Raw genomic sequence first — 16,196 nt, 5'->3', positions numbered from 1 at the left:
GCATCTCCAGCAATTTGAAGAAATGTATTTCTGGATTTTCCATATCACATAGACGGCAAATAACAGCTCTGAATAAATTCCGAGTTGGCTCGTGACCCTTATCCTGCATTTCAATAAGAAGTCTGCAAGAAAAATCTCCCCTATTGGACCTGTTAAAACCATGAATCAAGCTTGCGTAGTAGCTCCCTTAGCAACTATATTCCTTCTGTTAAATTCCCCATGCATCACATAACCATCTTCAACCCTCCCAGCCCTACATAATTCTGATATGAACTTGATGCACGTGGAATCACTGAATGTAAAATTCTTTGATAGAGCAAGAAGAACCAAGTCCATCATCACATCAAGCTCCCCTTGTCTACACAAAGCGTCAGCAAGTATAGAAAATGTTATTTTAGAACTTATTATTATTATTATAAGAAATCTTAAATTAGAAAACCTGCTACAATTTCAGCAAATTCTCCTTTGTACCAAGAGGTTATCGATTAGAAACTTGTTATACTTCAATACTCAACCATTTCACATATCATTTATTATCCAATCATTTTATAAACATCACATCACAAAATCATAACATTCCATCCATCACATTACTCTATAACACACACACACACAGGAATACTTAAATTATCTAAAATTAGTGAAACATAATCACAATACTAATGTTTGTGACATAATAAAGAAACTAATGAGATATCATGAGTTCACGTCAGATATCAAATTCAAATTACAGAATCTTCAAGATAATTAACTTTTAATTACCCAACCTATTATAGTAAAAAAAAAAAAGCATCTATTACAAGTTCATTTAAAATTATAAAAAAATTACATCTTAATTATCTGTTATTTAGTTTGTGGCTATGAGGTACCTAAAATTAATTTATAAATAATAATTAATTTTACAACATGTAAATTATCAAACAAATATAACAGCCATAACAATATATTTAGATTGTAAACTCCACATTATCAATAATGTCTTATTAATAGTCAATAGAATTCATTCATCATACTACAATATTCGTTCACCACATCAAAATTACATGTTTATCGTCAGCTTATTCCCCTTACCAGATATTAGTTTTCTAAAACCTAATCTTTCAAGTTAATACCAAACACAAGGTAACGCTTTCATTTGCCAATGTCTAGACGTTATTTTTGCTTTTAGGAATCTAAATTTATCGTCCATACCAAACATTATTCTCTATTTTGGGAATCCAAATTCATCAACCATTATTTCCTCTTACAGGAATCCAAATTCATTGCCTATTACTGGGCATTAGTCTCAATAGTAAGAAACTAATTCCTTTGCCTATATTAGGCATTAGTCTCATTAATAGAAAACTAATTCCTTCGCCCTTAGCCACAATTTTAACACAACATAGTATTACATTTTCAATAAACTATTTCGATAAACTAAGTAAGAAAATGTTAAGGTGTATGATACTTTCTTGCCGTGGAGCTCGAGTAGTACCTATCTGTTGCTGCATAGCTCCTATGACCTCTCTTGTATCTAGAGGTATTCCATATTATTTTTTCATGACATGCTCATTCCACACACACACACATTCAAATTTATTTCTTATATTCTCTACCATATGAAGTCTCACATCAAAACAACTTTTTAAACAAGATAGAAACTAACAAATCCTAGTCAATTTAGATTATTCATTCAAGGATACCGTCTCTCATTTATATCACAATTGTAATCATAAAAATATAGTTTCGATTGTAACTTATCTTCTCCGATGGCCAAACTACATTTAGACTAAAGGAGGGAAGACTTAATTCAGCCTTTAACACATCCAATTTAATCGGTATCGCAACTCGGCAAAATTATCCAATACTATTCTCACCTTGACACCTCTCAAATTTTTTTCTATAAATTACACAAACAACAAAATATTCCATTTATCTTCTCATTATTCAAACAATTATATATATATATATATAATTCCAACCTTCATCAATCTCACTTACCTTATATCTATAAAATAATATAAACCACTTCATGGAAGACATATGAATTAACGACATTCACAATTAGACTATGTTTTATATATCACAATAATCATCATGATTGCGCTATTTTTCTTTGTCTGTCATTACCACCTCTTCTTTTATCATTATTCATTCTTGACATTTTTAATCAATTCTCTCTTACATGAAAAGTCCAATATTACCCGATATTTCTTTACATTTCAAAGCACAAATCCTCTCTAAATTCTCTAAATTCTTTCAAAATCACTTTCCTCGTACAATTATATATTAGTTCAATACAATTTCACTTAACTATATACAAATCTATTTCATATAATTTGGTTCTTTATCGGTTGACCATTGAACCTTTAAGGACTTTATGATTTTTTTCATCATTTCTACCTAATTTCACATCCAACACAATCTAATCTAATCCAATTTGTTCAATTTATAGTCAATTTACATTTCCCTCAAATTTCCACTATAAACCCTAGCATTAATTTCATTAATTCCACTTTAATTGTTATTCATTAAGTTTAGAACTCCTTGCCGAACGATAATCCAATCTTCAAATCCTAATCGGTCAAAATTTTCCACGTTCCTCCCCCTTTTTCTCTTTTTTCTTCACATTCTCCTCTCTTTAACACAATCTTCCCTCTCTTTGATCTTTCTTAATTTGTAGTGTGGAAGTGTTTTTTTCTCTCTTTTCACTCCTATTTATCTCTCCTCCTAACCCTTTTAATGGTGAAAGGAAGGAAAAAAAAAATAACATTATTTTTCTTTCTTAGTTGCACCATCAAGTTTTAATAAGGAAAGTAGCAAAAATGATCTGATTGTTTTGAAAAATAATTTTTTCATTTTATTTAAATTGATCTATCCGTTTCTAGAAAATGCTAAAAAATAACTAGACCATTTTATTACGGCTAGACATTTCTAGTTCTAAACCAATACATAAATTTAGCTATAAATCTTTTTTCTTTTATCTTCTTAATTCTATTTTCATCTTATATACCAAGCCTATTTTAAAAAAGTTTTAGATGAAAGTTTACATAATAAATATTATTAATATGGGTTAAGATCCAAGATAATTAAATCAAATATGAAAAATATAAATAGAAATGTAACAAAAAATACTAAAATTTTTGCAGATTATTGTTATTAAAAAAATTAACTGTTACAACTAAAATAAAATTTTTATATAAAATTCAAAACCATCATCCATGTTACTTTTCATTTTCATTTTGATCCTCCAACTTTTAATTCAACCCCAATTAGATGTAAATTTAGACTAAAAAAACTCATTTGTGCCAAGAAAAAAGTTAGAGAAACAAATTAAATTGTGTAAAAATCAACCATTTCAATTCATAATAATTTGTGAGAGAATATACATTGAAAATATCTACAGGGCCCCCACATATTTTAGCTTTATACTTAATTGAATGTTTAATGAAATAACCCTAGTGTCCCTAATGAAAAGAAACATAAACACTATTAATAAAAGTTCCTTTTTTTTTTCCTCAAGCAAAGATTAGCAAGGCAAAAAGGGTCGAGCCTCCATTTCAAAGATTTAATCCAGAATCTATCAACCATATCACTTACCAAGTACAACTACTTGTGCACCCCCTCAATGGCTTCAAATGGGAAAAGACAACATTTTCATTCATTTTTGACCCTCAACGTTGGGCTAATTTTAAAGACGGGGGAAGAACTGATTTGACAACCTATACATTAAAAAAACCATTACAGTTTTCTTCTTCTTTTTTGTATGCTGGGGTCTCGAAAATGTGACTCGACCAATATTCTACAAAACCTCGGATTTGTAACCTCCATTATACATCCAACTCACCTACAACTTCGTCATTTTCATTTAACCCCAGAAGAGCTTGGACAGCAGGCATCAAACATTTTCTCATCCCCCAGCGTGAGCTTCAATACAAACCACTGGATAGCAAGGAATCAACATGTTCACTCATTTCGGATGGAATAATACTTGTCCCAAAGGGTTGGAGATTTTGAAATTTCACTCATAAGGTTTTTGAATTTAAGGCTGCAATCTCCTCCGCTGAAAAGTAAAAAAACAATGATCATGCACCAACAAAAGACGGTATGTCATTCAGCTCATTTTGTGTTTCCATTATTATGCCAGAAATAAAAACCTGAAATTTATTCAGTATAAAATTTATAAACCTTGTTCGATTCAAGGATGCAATTGCTCGAAGAGCACTGCGAATCATGTCTTCATTACGATCCACTTCTTGCTTTACAGCATCTAGCTTAGGCTTAAAATTGACAGTTTTTTGGAGGGGCTCCACCAATGAGTCCAACACTGAAGTGCGGAATAAAGAGATCAGAAAATCTGCAGCACAAAGAAACCCAGCAGACTAAAGTTGGATGATTAGCTCACTGACCTGCCAATACAGCAGATGGACACTTATCGGCCAATTTTGAGAGGATAAGATGACAAGGCATTTTAACATCGTAATGATCTGGAACATCCAAAATAGACAAGTCAGCCAACAGTTGATAACATCAACAATAACAATCATTTTATACTCCAATCTTCATAGATGCCATTAGCTAACTAGATCTAGCTATTGATTATTGAATAATGATTCGAATTAATCTAGCCATCATAATGAAGAAGAACCAAAGAAACAATCCTATTGCAGGATAGTTGGAAAAATAAAGAAATGAAGGTGTAGTATTCTTCTCAAAAGTAGTATTTTGGAAAAAGAAATTTCATATATGGATTTTATCCTTAGCTATGATGCAAATGGATGTTGCAAACTGAATGTTTCTTCTCCCGGTTAGAAAAAACCCAAAACATGTTTGCAATGTTGTCATCCAATGATGCAGCTAAAGAGAGAGATTTAGTAATTAATTCATTTGTCTCTTAATTCTGAAAAAGATTAGTTTTTCTAAAAAAACAAATGAATATAGGAAAAAGAAATCATAAAAATTGAAAACTCCTGATTAATATTATTAGTTATAGACAAATTATAATCCAGAAAAGAATTAAGATGGCTAAGATAGATAGAATCCTATAAAAATAGATTTTATGGAGAAAAAAAGGTAAAAAGATATTAGAATTTAAGAAATAAATTAATATAATTCCTAGATTTCTTTTTGCTAGGTTGCATCCCTCGACATCACTTCCATGCATAAAACCAAACTGAACGAGTCACAAAATTAAATAACTAAACAATAATTGTGCTTGGTGAGAAGGATATTGAATACGACCATCCAGGCCTGATTTGAGGTAAGGAACAATGAAAGATGAAGGGTTCACTTGATCAAGACAACCATCCAGCAATGTGTCTACACATTCAAAAGCTGCTTTCCTCAACTCAAGGCCATCATCCACAATATGCTTGAAAGGCCCAAGATCTACAGTTCGTATCAATTCTTGCTGCAGTAAGCAAGATTTAAAATCAGAAAATCCTGCAAGGATATAATATGGGTGATACTGTACAAAAATGCAAGCAAGACCAACAGGAAGACAAAATAACATAAACATTGGAGAATATAACTTCAACATCAAATAGAGAAACCCAAATAACAGAAACATCATGTTTTTTAAATAGCAGTTACAATCATATGCAAATTGTTAGAAACCTAAATAATTTTGCATATTGAAAAATCTAATAATGTAAGACTATAAAATTGCAATACTATAGTCTTCAATGTACACAGCACAAACTATGAGATTTCAACGTGTTGCAAAAACATATGAGCTAATGGCATTTTTAAGTCTAACAGCTACATTGTTATGCGATGCAACAGCCACATCATAGCATGTGATATAACAGCTGTTACAGCAGCAACACGTCCAAAAAGCTACACCTCATAAGAAAAGTAGGATGCAATATAACGGGCCCTTGAAAGTCTCACATAGCCGCCATTATTTTAAAACTCGGTTGCATAACTCACAAAAAACTCAATTGTTGAAGCTGGGGGGTTACAGCGCGGCTCAATTGTTGTTACTAAAGTAAAGAAAACAGCCAGGCATCCACAAAACAAAGTATAGAAGGCAAGAAACAGGGAACACAAAGGATAACAATGGAAATGCATTAACAACTTTTTGATACAATCCATTTAATTATAAAGCCCAGTTGTCAATCATTCTGCACAAAAACACAAAAAATGACTTTTTTATTGATAGCAACATATATATTGCCTCAAGCTTTTATTCACTTATGCTTTTTTATTGTTTATGGTTATCTTTCATTCATCATTAATATAATCATCATATTATTATAATAGCTTAAGCTGTTAGGAATCAAACAACCAAATCTTTTTTTTAGCAAGCCTTATCTTGCAGTTATGATGCAGTATGTTTAAGCTCCTTAAAATATATTTATAGTAACTTTAATAACTAAGCACACCTAAAATCAATATTTCTACGACTCGAGAATATATGCCATTTAACTGATCAAGGTTCATCTCAATCAATCATCCTATGGAAGTACAATGGAGTTACAAGAGAATATATGTCCTTGTTACCAGTTCATCTCAATCTACTATTACATGAAAGTACAATGGAGTCAATATTTATCACGCAACCTAGTATGTATAATCCTAGGCTGAATGCACGATGCCTTTCTTTCAAGTAAAACAATGATTCGGCTCACACATATGCTGCCAGCATGGACATTATAGAGATGGATTCAAATAACTATTTCAAATGTTCAATACAAAGACTAACTGATACAAACCCTCAGCAGTGCAATATATAAATTAGAAGCAAAAGATTAAAAACAAATAAGAATTATAAGATTACCAGAGCACTGAAATCATAAGCAGTGCATGAGTTCTCAGCACTATGCTAAAGCATATATAAATCAATGGGATAAAGAGCTAACATTGTAAAAGACAGGACAGGTTAAAAAGTTCAAGCAATAATCCCCTACTTACACTGTATTTAGATAAGCAGCATATGGAAGTTGCATCATTAGCTCAGAAAACGCCAACTTTTCAATTACCTTAACAATTGTTTGATCATAGAGAAGTGGCAATAATTCAGGAAGGAGTCCCTTGATAAGGTTAGGCTTATTGTGAGCGAATGTGCTTAAGGCCAAGACAGCTGCACGCCTAACATGCTGCATGTCATATTTAAGAATAACCATCAGGTTCAAAAACCAAGCAGGCCACCACAAGCAAACACTATGTTTATTCATTAGAGCAAATATATATCTGCAACTTACCCGGTCATGATCTTTGATAAGCATAAGAAACGATGAGATTTCTGGGTATATAATCTCGTCAATCTTCTCTGGCCGCTCAACTATTGAGTATTTTACAGCAATTACCACTGTTGCTCTGGTGAAGGCAGCTGGGCTCATTGTTCTCACCTATAAGGAATTTAGAATTTAGAGTAAAACACAAGCCTTTGGAGCCACAAAAACTAAGAACAAACTTAAATGAAACTCTGAATGCCATTTGATTTGATGATTTGAAACCTTAAGCGCAGGAATGAGCTTTGCAGGTTCAATAAGTGCAATTTTACCAAGGCACTCAGCTACAACATTCCGAACACCCTCTTCATCACTTTCACAGTGATTAAATAGTAATTTAAGTATCTTCTCAACACTGGAATCCTGGAACTCTGCTTTATCTACTGATTGTCTTACTATAACCTGCATACTCAGGAGGTTAGAGGAGACGGATATATTTTAAACATAACCTTCAGTTTGAAGTAGATTTAAGAATAAAAAACAAACCTCCTTCAAAGAATGAAGCAGGAGATATTGTTTCTTCTGTTGATTATCAATCTGGTCCAAGATAAAGGGTAGGTACTTGGAAAGATTACCAACGGCAATATTACCAAGAGCATAAGAAGCAGCAGATTTTATTTCTTCAAAAGGGGATTGGAAGGACTCAATAATAATGGTTTCTATATTTGCATGCATGCTTAGATCTTTCCTTCTCCCAATTTCTCCCAGGCATAATAGTGCAAGGTGCTGCTTCGCCTAAAAAAGAAAATAACAGTTGTGAAATGCACAATTCAACTATTGCCATGGAAAAGGGCATCATCAATGCAAAGAGCATTCTTGTTACAAAATTTTACTTGTGTGGCAAACTTACTGAATTGGTACTACTGTCATCTTTGAGAATATCAGTAAGCATGTCCACAGTAGATGAACATTTTTTGTCACCTGCGGCAAGGCAGAGAACAGCCACGCATTGGGCTATTGAATGCAAAGCCTGTTTTGCAACACCTCCTGACTGTGGAGATGGCTTAGCACGTGAAAGAAGCGAGTCCAGTAAAGTGTCAAAACTTGTATTTGCAGAGTAGACTAAAGCAGCAAAAAAGTTTCGTAAAGCCTGCAATATCAAGCAGGAAAAATTTAAAACCAAGCATTGATCTGGACCACAAGTAATGTTTGGTATTGGATGAGAGTGTTACCAAAAGGGCTTGACCCTGTAGCAATGGGCTGTTAATTAATGTTAGTGCCTGAGGAAGAACTTTATTTCTAACAGCCAAACCAACATTTGGGCTTGATTTCCTGTCAGCCATCAAGGTGCAGCAAAGTTCCAGGGCAAGAGCTGCCATGTGCAAATCTGAATCACTGAGACAATGGAAAAACAAGAGAATTAGCATTTTCAGATGTAATCACAGCCAACAACCATTCCTCACTCAAAAGCATAACATCAAAAGGCGTGGAAAACCTAATCAGAGTTGAAAGTTCCACGATAATAACTTCATAAGCAGATGAACCAATTTGATCACCATAAGCTACAATTAGAGAATTCAGTGTCCCCAAAGTTGCCTGCCTTAAAGCCCGGTTAGCCTATGTTCCCAAACAACAAAGCAGAATTCAGAATTTATACACAACACTCAAATGCACATTAGCCTATCTACAAATCATAATCCAACAAATTAGTACGCATATTCTGAAGTAAACCAACTTTCATACCTTGCGTAGGAATGCAGTCAGCTCTGCAATTACATTCTCCAGGACACATGACAGATCAATCAGAAGAGGAGAAGCAGCAATTACAGCAAAAGCCTGGATTCAGAAATTCAAAATGGCTTGCATACTCATGCATCATAGTGATCAAGGAAATACATTATAACTTCAGATGAGAAAGCCTAACTAAATTGTCACCACAACACATAATTGGTGCAAAAACAACCAAGGAATATTAATATCCATATAGCAATTTACATAACACTGACCTTCACAGCAGTAAGTCGTGTTATTTCATTCCCCATACGATCAACAAGTACAGGGAGACACACAGGTAATTCTGCTTTGAGGTTATCGCCAAATGTTGAAATGACAAGCCCCATGCAAGAAATGGCACACTCCTTGACCTCCTGGATAGAAGAAATATGCCACATTAGAAAAAAATTTCAGAAAAGATAAAATGATTTTCAGCATGAGAAAAACTATAGAATCAACTCTAGTTACTCTAGAGACCTGGTCTTGATCTTGGTTGGTCAAACGTGACATTATGGCATTATATATTGGATGGACATAAGGTCTGAAGTCAAAACCAAAGCCCTACATCAGAACACCAATTAAATTATCAGAAATGGTCTAATGAAATCTTGAAAGACAACAGAGTATATAAACAATCTAACCTGGATATTGGGACGGACAACACGAACAAGTTCCCCACAGACTCTTAATGCCTCTGCTGTGACCTTGTAGTATCTCTCACCAACAGCAGACAAAACAGGACTAGAAAGGGCCTGCAATAACAAGCAGTGTAAATCCCAGTATATGTATTACCGCTCAGGAGTCATGACTGCTGTTCTATTCATAATTGAAAATAATCATGACACAGGAAAGAAGTTACCAGTTCAAAGGAGTACAAACAGTAATGTATAAAAAAATTGTACATGCATTCACAACGCAAACCAAGGGGCAGTAATAAATAAGGGATCAAGGAAATTGCATGACAATACATTTTTTTTTTTTTGGATGAAAAAAGGGAAAAAATGAAAAACCTCAATTTCCTCAATAATTAAAACCCATTTTGAAGATGATGAATTATTACATCAATCCTAATCATGTTGTCATTTTCAGGGGGACCAACCATTACCCAATGAATCCTATTAAAAGAAGAAAGAAAAGATCTTCACAACGTAGCATTGCCAACAAAGGTTTTCCAGAGCTTAACCACTTAACAAAAAATCATATATCCTCAAACAATGAAGCATAATTCAAAAGACAAAAAAGAATGGCTGAACATATTTTCTTTTGACATTTTAACTTTATGGCCAATAGAGCATTGCATGAGAGAAAATGCAAGAAAAAAAAATTAAATATGAACTAAAGAATACTTCACTATTAAGAACAGTACAATAAGAGGTATCGATTCCAGAATAAAACCACTGATTACCTTGATATAAAGGTGGAAAACAGAGGGTGAATGTGAAGCCAATACCAATCTTGTAAATATAAGAGCCTCAATCTTCAAATTTGAGGTCGAAGATTTTTCCTGAGAAATATTGCACAGGAAAATTTGCATCAATTAAGGATGAACAGTGTAATGCAGAAAATTAAGCACCAATGACACATCTGACTTGAGGAAAAATTCACATACATTTAATGCCTTCTCAATTCCTGGAATTAGTGACCCAATGTGTTCTGCAAGGCAGTCTGGCAAGACAACCACAAGTTCTTTCAGAACTGAAAATGCACCAACCTGTAGGCAGACAAAGGTAATGCATTTCATTTGTATTTTGTAAGGTGTGGCCTGATTTATCTATGAGATCGCATGCAGTTTTTTGAGCATGCAACTCTTAATCCTCGACACATATCAGTGGTTACCTTGGTCTTGATAGATTTCTCACGCAATTGCCTGTTTATAGATTTCACAATCTTTGGCACTTCTTCCTTCAGTAACCATCTTGGGCTGCATAACAGTTACACTTGCAAAATCAATTCACTGGGAGACCACACTCCTGAAGCAATAAACCAATTGCAGACACAGCAATTTTGTGAACCCTATTTTATCATCTAAATCCAAAGCATGCCCATCATGCAGGCCAAAGAAATCATGTTAACACTTTGACAACTTGTTTTGCACAGTGATTTACCATTTTCAGGAACTGTGATTTTGTCCCTTTTGGATGATGCAGGGTAACACCATTTATTAGGCTTAAGAAAAAGAAAGCTAGATAAAGAATCTCAGCATCGAAGGAACTAGCTTTGACAAACAAGTCTCAAGTAATAGTGACAGAGTAGGGCTCTGGTTATCAGTATACCCATTAACGTCAATGACACTCTTAAAGTTGATTTAAAAGCAATGTCTCTGTTCTAAAAATGTTTCAAAACCAAGAAGTTACTCAAATACGAGAAGAGAAACACAAGGTAGACAAAAAGAAAATATACAATGAAAGAAAATACTAAAACATTTAGCAGGTGAAATTCAAATGGATAATGTTAACACAAGTTAATTTTTTCACAGATACAGAAACTTGCCTTGATTCATCCATGTCAATCTGCCCTTTTGTAACATTTCCAGTTTGACGTAGTAGCTCAATGAATGTATTGAACACATCCATCTGCATCACAACAAAATCAGATGAGCACTCAAATGCAGTACCTAAATTTCTGCAATTGAAAGATCAAGGCTTACCTTGACATTTTCTTCCCTTTCTTTAAATCTATCAATCAACTTAGGACAGGCCTGCACAAAAGAAAAATGGATGTTTAATACGATGATGTTTAGAAAGGCAAGATTGAATGAAGAAGTTATAAACCATTTTCTTCAACAAACAAAAGCAGAGTATATCACATGTCAAAAATTGAAAAAAACATCATTCATGTCACCCACATAAAAGCTTGAATCCAAATTCAAACATAAACCAGCCAACCATAACTTCAAGCAGGCTCAAACTGGACCATATTAAGAAATCACTTTACATGTGCCCAAATTATTGCAGCATACCTCCTCATATAGATTTGCAAGCACCTCAGGACGAGAAACAATCAATGCCGCTAAGCATTTAGCAGCTGCCCTTCGAACTTTCCAGCTGGCATCTTCATCATCAGTATATTCATTTGCACTCTCACTACAGAACAGCAAAGGGATTGACAAGATAAATAACAAGTCCAAGAAGTATATTGATATGAGCTACAGATATGCATTTTTTAAAACATACTCCTCCTCCTCCTCCTCAAGACTCTCATCATCAGTATCTTCTTCCATGTTATCAGTGAAGTTCGGATCATAACTTAGGTACTCCAGAGTAAGATGAAGAATTTCATGACAGTAAGAATAAATGTCTCTGGGGCATCTAAGGAGAAAACTTTCTAAAGCCTGTAGCCAAAATTTAGAGGATACAACCAGAAGTCATGATCAAAAGACAAGCACATGATTAGAACCATAAAAGTAACAGAAAGGATGGGGATATATACAACACCTGCAAGCTATATTCACGAAGCTCCTCATCATTCTCTGATGCACTTGTGCAGTAATTAATTAGCACTGGCACAGTGTCTCCAAGATGGGGTCCAAATCGATATCCCACAGCACGGCTTAAACACCAAAACATCACACAATTTGTAAGGATAGAAAAGTTTTAGCTTGTTAGGATGAGTTATAGTGGATCAGGTGTAATCTAAGCTGACCAAAGAAACCTTTGCTACATCCAAAGATCCAATTCTACACATGGATATAAGCATGCCAGAATCCACACATTCAGAGTACAAATCTCATTATTAGACTGGCTCACACATTGTAGTGCCAATTGTTTACCGTCATCAGTACAAAGTTTAACTTTTTCTCCTTATTTATCACAATCTTCTTTAAAAGTGAGCACAGGAAAGTGAAAGCACTATATGATAAACACATACAGTATAGCTTTACCTTAAAGAACCAATCATTTGAATGTTTGTTCGGATCATCTCAGGTTTTGCACCCTTACTTCTCAATTTCTGAACTACCTCAACTGTTGCCTTCCCCAATAAATCATCCGACAAGCTTGAAGCAAGAGATGCTGAAGACCAAAGGATAATTTTAAGCCAGATTAACAATCTATTGGGTGGATAGTTATGAAATTCAATTTATCAAAGTTGTGAATTAGCAAAAAATAAGGAAAAATCATAAAGACAGCAGGTTTGAAGGAATCTATCACCTTAATTTCAAGTAAAACAACTTATCAAAATGAAGATTAGCATTGGAAAAAAAAACCCTTCTCAAGTACATTTAAGTGTGGCCATGCATAATAGTTGGGAACTAGCCAAATTTCCAACTGTTCTGATATTTTGGTTCAAAATCCAGAGCATAAACCTTTTTGTTTCGCCCAAGAGTGAATCAAGTGTATCTACAATTAAATCAAAACAATGGTATCACAAGGGAGATCATAACAAATATCTACTCAGTCTTACCAATGCATGAAACAGTCTTCTTTCTAATGGTGGCTTGATTGGAATTCAGTTGGGACAAAAGCGCATTTAAAAGCACCTCATGATCATCTGCCATCAAATTTCCAAATTTATGAAGAACATCACACAAAATATCAAGACATTCACATTTTATCTCCGTGTTCAATCCCTGTGACAGAAAAGAATGTAAAAATAAGTTATTGAGAAGAGGAGATGAAACTTCCAAATGACGAGACCTTGACACATGGTACTTAGAACTCACAGGACTTGTTATTCCTTTTATCAACTGTGGAGATAGAGTGACAAGAATAGATTGAGCCAGAGATATTGCTGTGACTTCAGATACAATAGTCTTCAAAGCAATGCTTGCAATGTCACGATGCTGATCTTTACCATGTAGCAATTTTTCACATAGTTTATTAGTCATCTCCACAACTCGAGCCTCGCTGACCTTCTTCACCAATGGAGCAAGACTGCAACAGCACATTAATGAAAAACATAAAAATCAAGCTTGCAGCAACACTGTTACTTGGAATCTCTTTCATCTTCTTTTCCCTCTTGCTGTTCATACTTAAATAAACATCGCATATCGGGCATCCACATGACAACAACCATGACAAGTTGAGTTACTCAGAAGTTACAGTGTCCATGTTGCATAAATGAAGAGAAAGCAAGACTCCAATCAAAACACAGAAACAGGAAAAGAGGTTCCCAAGGTGACTTTCCAACACTATTGACACAAGACCCCATAATTTTGTCCAAGTTGGAAATTTTAAATAGCAACTCTTAAATGCTAAGTCAATATTGTCACATATGTCAAATGCTAAAGTACACATATACATTAATTAGCAAAGAGTATGCACTATCATGTCTAGTCTAAACACTAGAGATTATACAATACACAAGGACCAAAGTCTTAACATGTGGAAATATAATGATAGGAGTGAAATATATCTATCTAAGTATTTTTGGATAAATTCAGCCAGCACAAAATACACAAATGTCATGATGTTTATAGCAATTGCAGAGAGAGCTATACCACTTCACAGCCAATCCAGAAACATCACCAGCTACATCATCGAGTTGCTGTAGAACAATATTTGATAACTTTATCTCCAAATCAGCATCGGCTTTAAAACCCTCCTTGTTTAACTCATTCAACAAATCAGACGTTGCCATGTATCTGTAATCTTTATCCTTACCCGTCATCTGCAAGAAAAGCCAAACAAATCAAAATATAACTGCTAGAACACCCAAAATAAATTCAATTAACTTTCACCGACTGAAAGATCCAAATGAACCATCACACAGAATTTGCAAAACCAGCCCTTCAACCACACAGTTCAACTCAAATGCCCAATAAAATAAAAACAATACCTTCTCCAGAATACCCGTCATTTGTAAATTCGCCATCTTCGTGAAACTATATGACCAACACTCTGCTAATTAGGATCACACTTAATGCCAATATTCAGCAATATCACAACCTAAGCACAACAACGAAACAAAAAAGCAAAAGATAAAGCAATGGCATAAGCACCCTGCAGTAAATTTGATGTCAAAGAATACAAGAAAAGGAGCTGATAATTAAGTCACAATAAGCACTTATTTTCTTAAAAAAAATGAAACCCATTAATCATGCAATGTCTTTATTCCATTATCCAACATAATTTAACTAACAAACAAACAAAAAATCAAATTTACAATATTAAAAGAGCAAAAAGGGCAAGCATCTAAAAAAACCCAGGAGAAAAGAAACAATGTGGTACACTGGTAAGCAAAACCCTAACCTAAGCAGATAAAAACCAATATTTTGTATTACTTCATTGCATTAACAGAAGAAACCCTAATCAGTTAAGTGTGATAGAATAAAAAAACCCTAGAAACTGAGACTGACCCCAACCTGCACTGAAATCAAATGCAAATTGTAGAGCAGAAAATAAAATATACCCAAGTTAAGAAAAACACGAAACTTATAGTGACCGAGAAGATAAGTTTCCGGAAGAGGGAGGGAGAGAGATTAGCAGAGAAAGTTTTGATTTTGAAATTGATCTGTTTGTTTTTTTGTTTTATGATGATGATGCTCTTGTTTTTTCAGTGAAGGAGTGACCGTGGGAGTGAGTGCCTCTTCATCGCCTCCAATCGTGGGCTAAAACCCTCTCTGTGGACTGCAGAGTCCACGGCCCAGAGGGAATTTTGCACTGTGATAAGGCTGTTTGTTTGTGTATTGCTTCCACAGCAAACATGATATTTGATTATATTAAAAATGCTATTTAATTTTGGTAGGGTCTACATAAATTCACATGCAAGTTTTGCATGTGAAGTTGACGAAGCATCTGATTGCTTTTTAAAATTTTGGTTATTTTTGAAAACGTGGTTGTGACTGTTTTTTAAAAAATTTAAATTTTTTTTTACTAGAATTTAATATGATTTGTATGTTTTAGATCGTTTTGATGTGCTGATGTAAAAAATAATTTTTAAAAAATAAAAAAAATATTATTAACATATATTTTGACACAAAAAATTATTTAAAAAGTATCTGTAACCACACTACTAAATACACTTTTTGTTGTCGCGTGCACAGTATTATAGTGAAGGCAGGTTCACTTCTCCTTCCTAGGTCACTCACTCATGATTGCATTGAGGTTGAGGATGGACGATGATTAGGGATTAAGCATGCTTGAGTGCGTGATAAAAATTAATTACAGAGAAAAAAATCATATTATTAGCTAAATAATTTCTATTTATTTTATATAATCTTATTTTTGTAGTAGCTAAAATAACTTTTATTTATTTATTTTACTTATAAAAATATATTTTATAACAACTTTAACCAAACACATTTTAAAATTAGAAACCTAATTATTATTG

General features: G+C 33.8%; 1 protein-coding gene across 3 annotated transcripts; it reads right to left on the bottom strand.

The window, feature by feature from the left end:
* Nucleotides 1-3,508: 3,508 nt before the first annotated feature.
* On the bottom strand, nucleotides 3,509-15,494 carry LOC133701584 (cullin-associated NEDD8-dissociated protein 1-like). Of its 3 annotated transcripts, none has more exons than XM_062125544.1 (29): nucleotides 15,276-15,494; nucleotides 14,703-14,812; nucleotides 14,365-14,534; nucleotides 13,588-13,798; nucleotides 13,329-13,494; nucleotides 12,808-12,937; nucleotides 12,362-12,476; nucleotides 12,101-12,258; nucleotides 11,887-12,010; nucleotides 11,575-11,625; nucleotides 11,418-11,500; nucleotides 10,764-10,848; nucleotides 10,537-10,638; nucleotides 10,333-10,431; nucleotides 9,569-9,679; nucleotides 9,405-9,488; nucleotides 9,161-9,301; nucleotides 8,898-8,990; nucleotides 8,650-8,771; nucleotides 8,387-8,549; nucleotides 8,065-8,304; nucleotides 7,701-7,949; nucleotides 7,440-7,616; nucleotides 7,185-7,331; nucleotides 6,963-7,079; nucleotides 5,221-5,389; nucleotides 4,389-4,466; nucleotides 4,168-4,306; nucleotides 3,509-4,042 (listed from the first exon to the last, which is right to left on the bottom strand). In XM_062125544.1, the coding sequence occupies exons 2-29, from the start codon at nucleotides 14,736-14,738 to the stop codon at nucleotides 3,946-3,948; spliced, it is 3,657 nt and encodes a 1,218-aa protein (XP_061981528.1). In that variant the 5' UTR covers nucleotides 14,739-14,812; nucleotides 15,276-15,494; the 3' UTR covers nucleotides 3,509-3,945. The 3 variants fall into 3 exon arrangements, with proteins under 3 accessions (XP_061981528.1, XP_061981529.1, XP_061981530.1); XM_062125545.1 differs by having other exon boundaries at nucleotides 15,299-15,494; XM_062125546.1 differs by lacking the exon at nucleotides 15,276-15,494 and adding an exon at nucleotides 15,229-15,250.
* Between the last annotated feature and the right edge of the window lie 702 nt (nucleotides 15,495-16,196).

This window comes from Populus nigra, chromosome 8 (genome assembly GCF_951802175.1).
Source record: "Populus nigra chromosome 8, ddPopNigr1.1, whole genome shotgun sequence".
NCBI classification, from domain to species: domain Eukaryota; kingdom Viridiplantae; phylum Streptophyta; class Magnoliopsida; order Malpighiales; family Salicaceae; genus Populus; species Populus nigra.
This window is presented reverse-complemented; position numbering and strand designations above follow the sequence as displayed.

What these genes read in the sequence shown, in the direction of transcription:
- LOC133701584 (XM_062125544.1), bottom strand. Translation starts at nt 14,738, where the DNA reads ATGGCGAATTTACAAATGACGGGTATTCTGGAGAAG. An exon ending in TTGCAAATCTATATGAGGAG is followed by an intron (nt 11,626 to 11,886) that starts GTATGCTGCAAT and finishes TCTTTTGTGCAG; the next exon opens with GCCTGTCCTAAGTTGATTGA. An exon ending in ATGATCAAACAATTGTTAAG is followed by an intron (nt 5,390 to 6,962) that starts GTAATTGAAAAG and finishes TGCTTACTGCAG; the next exon opens with CAAGAATTGATACGAACTGT.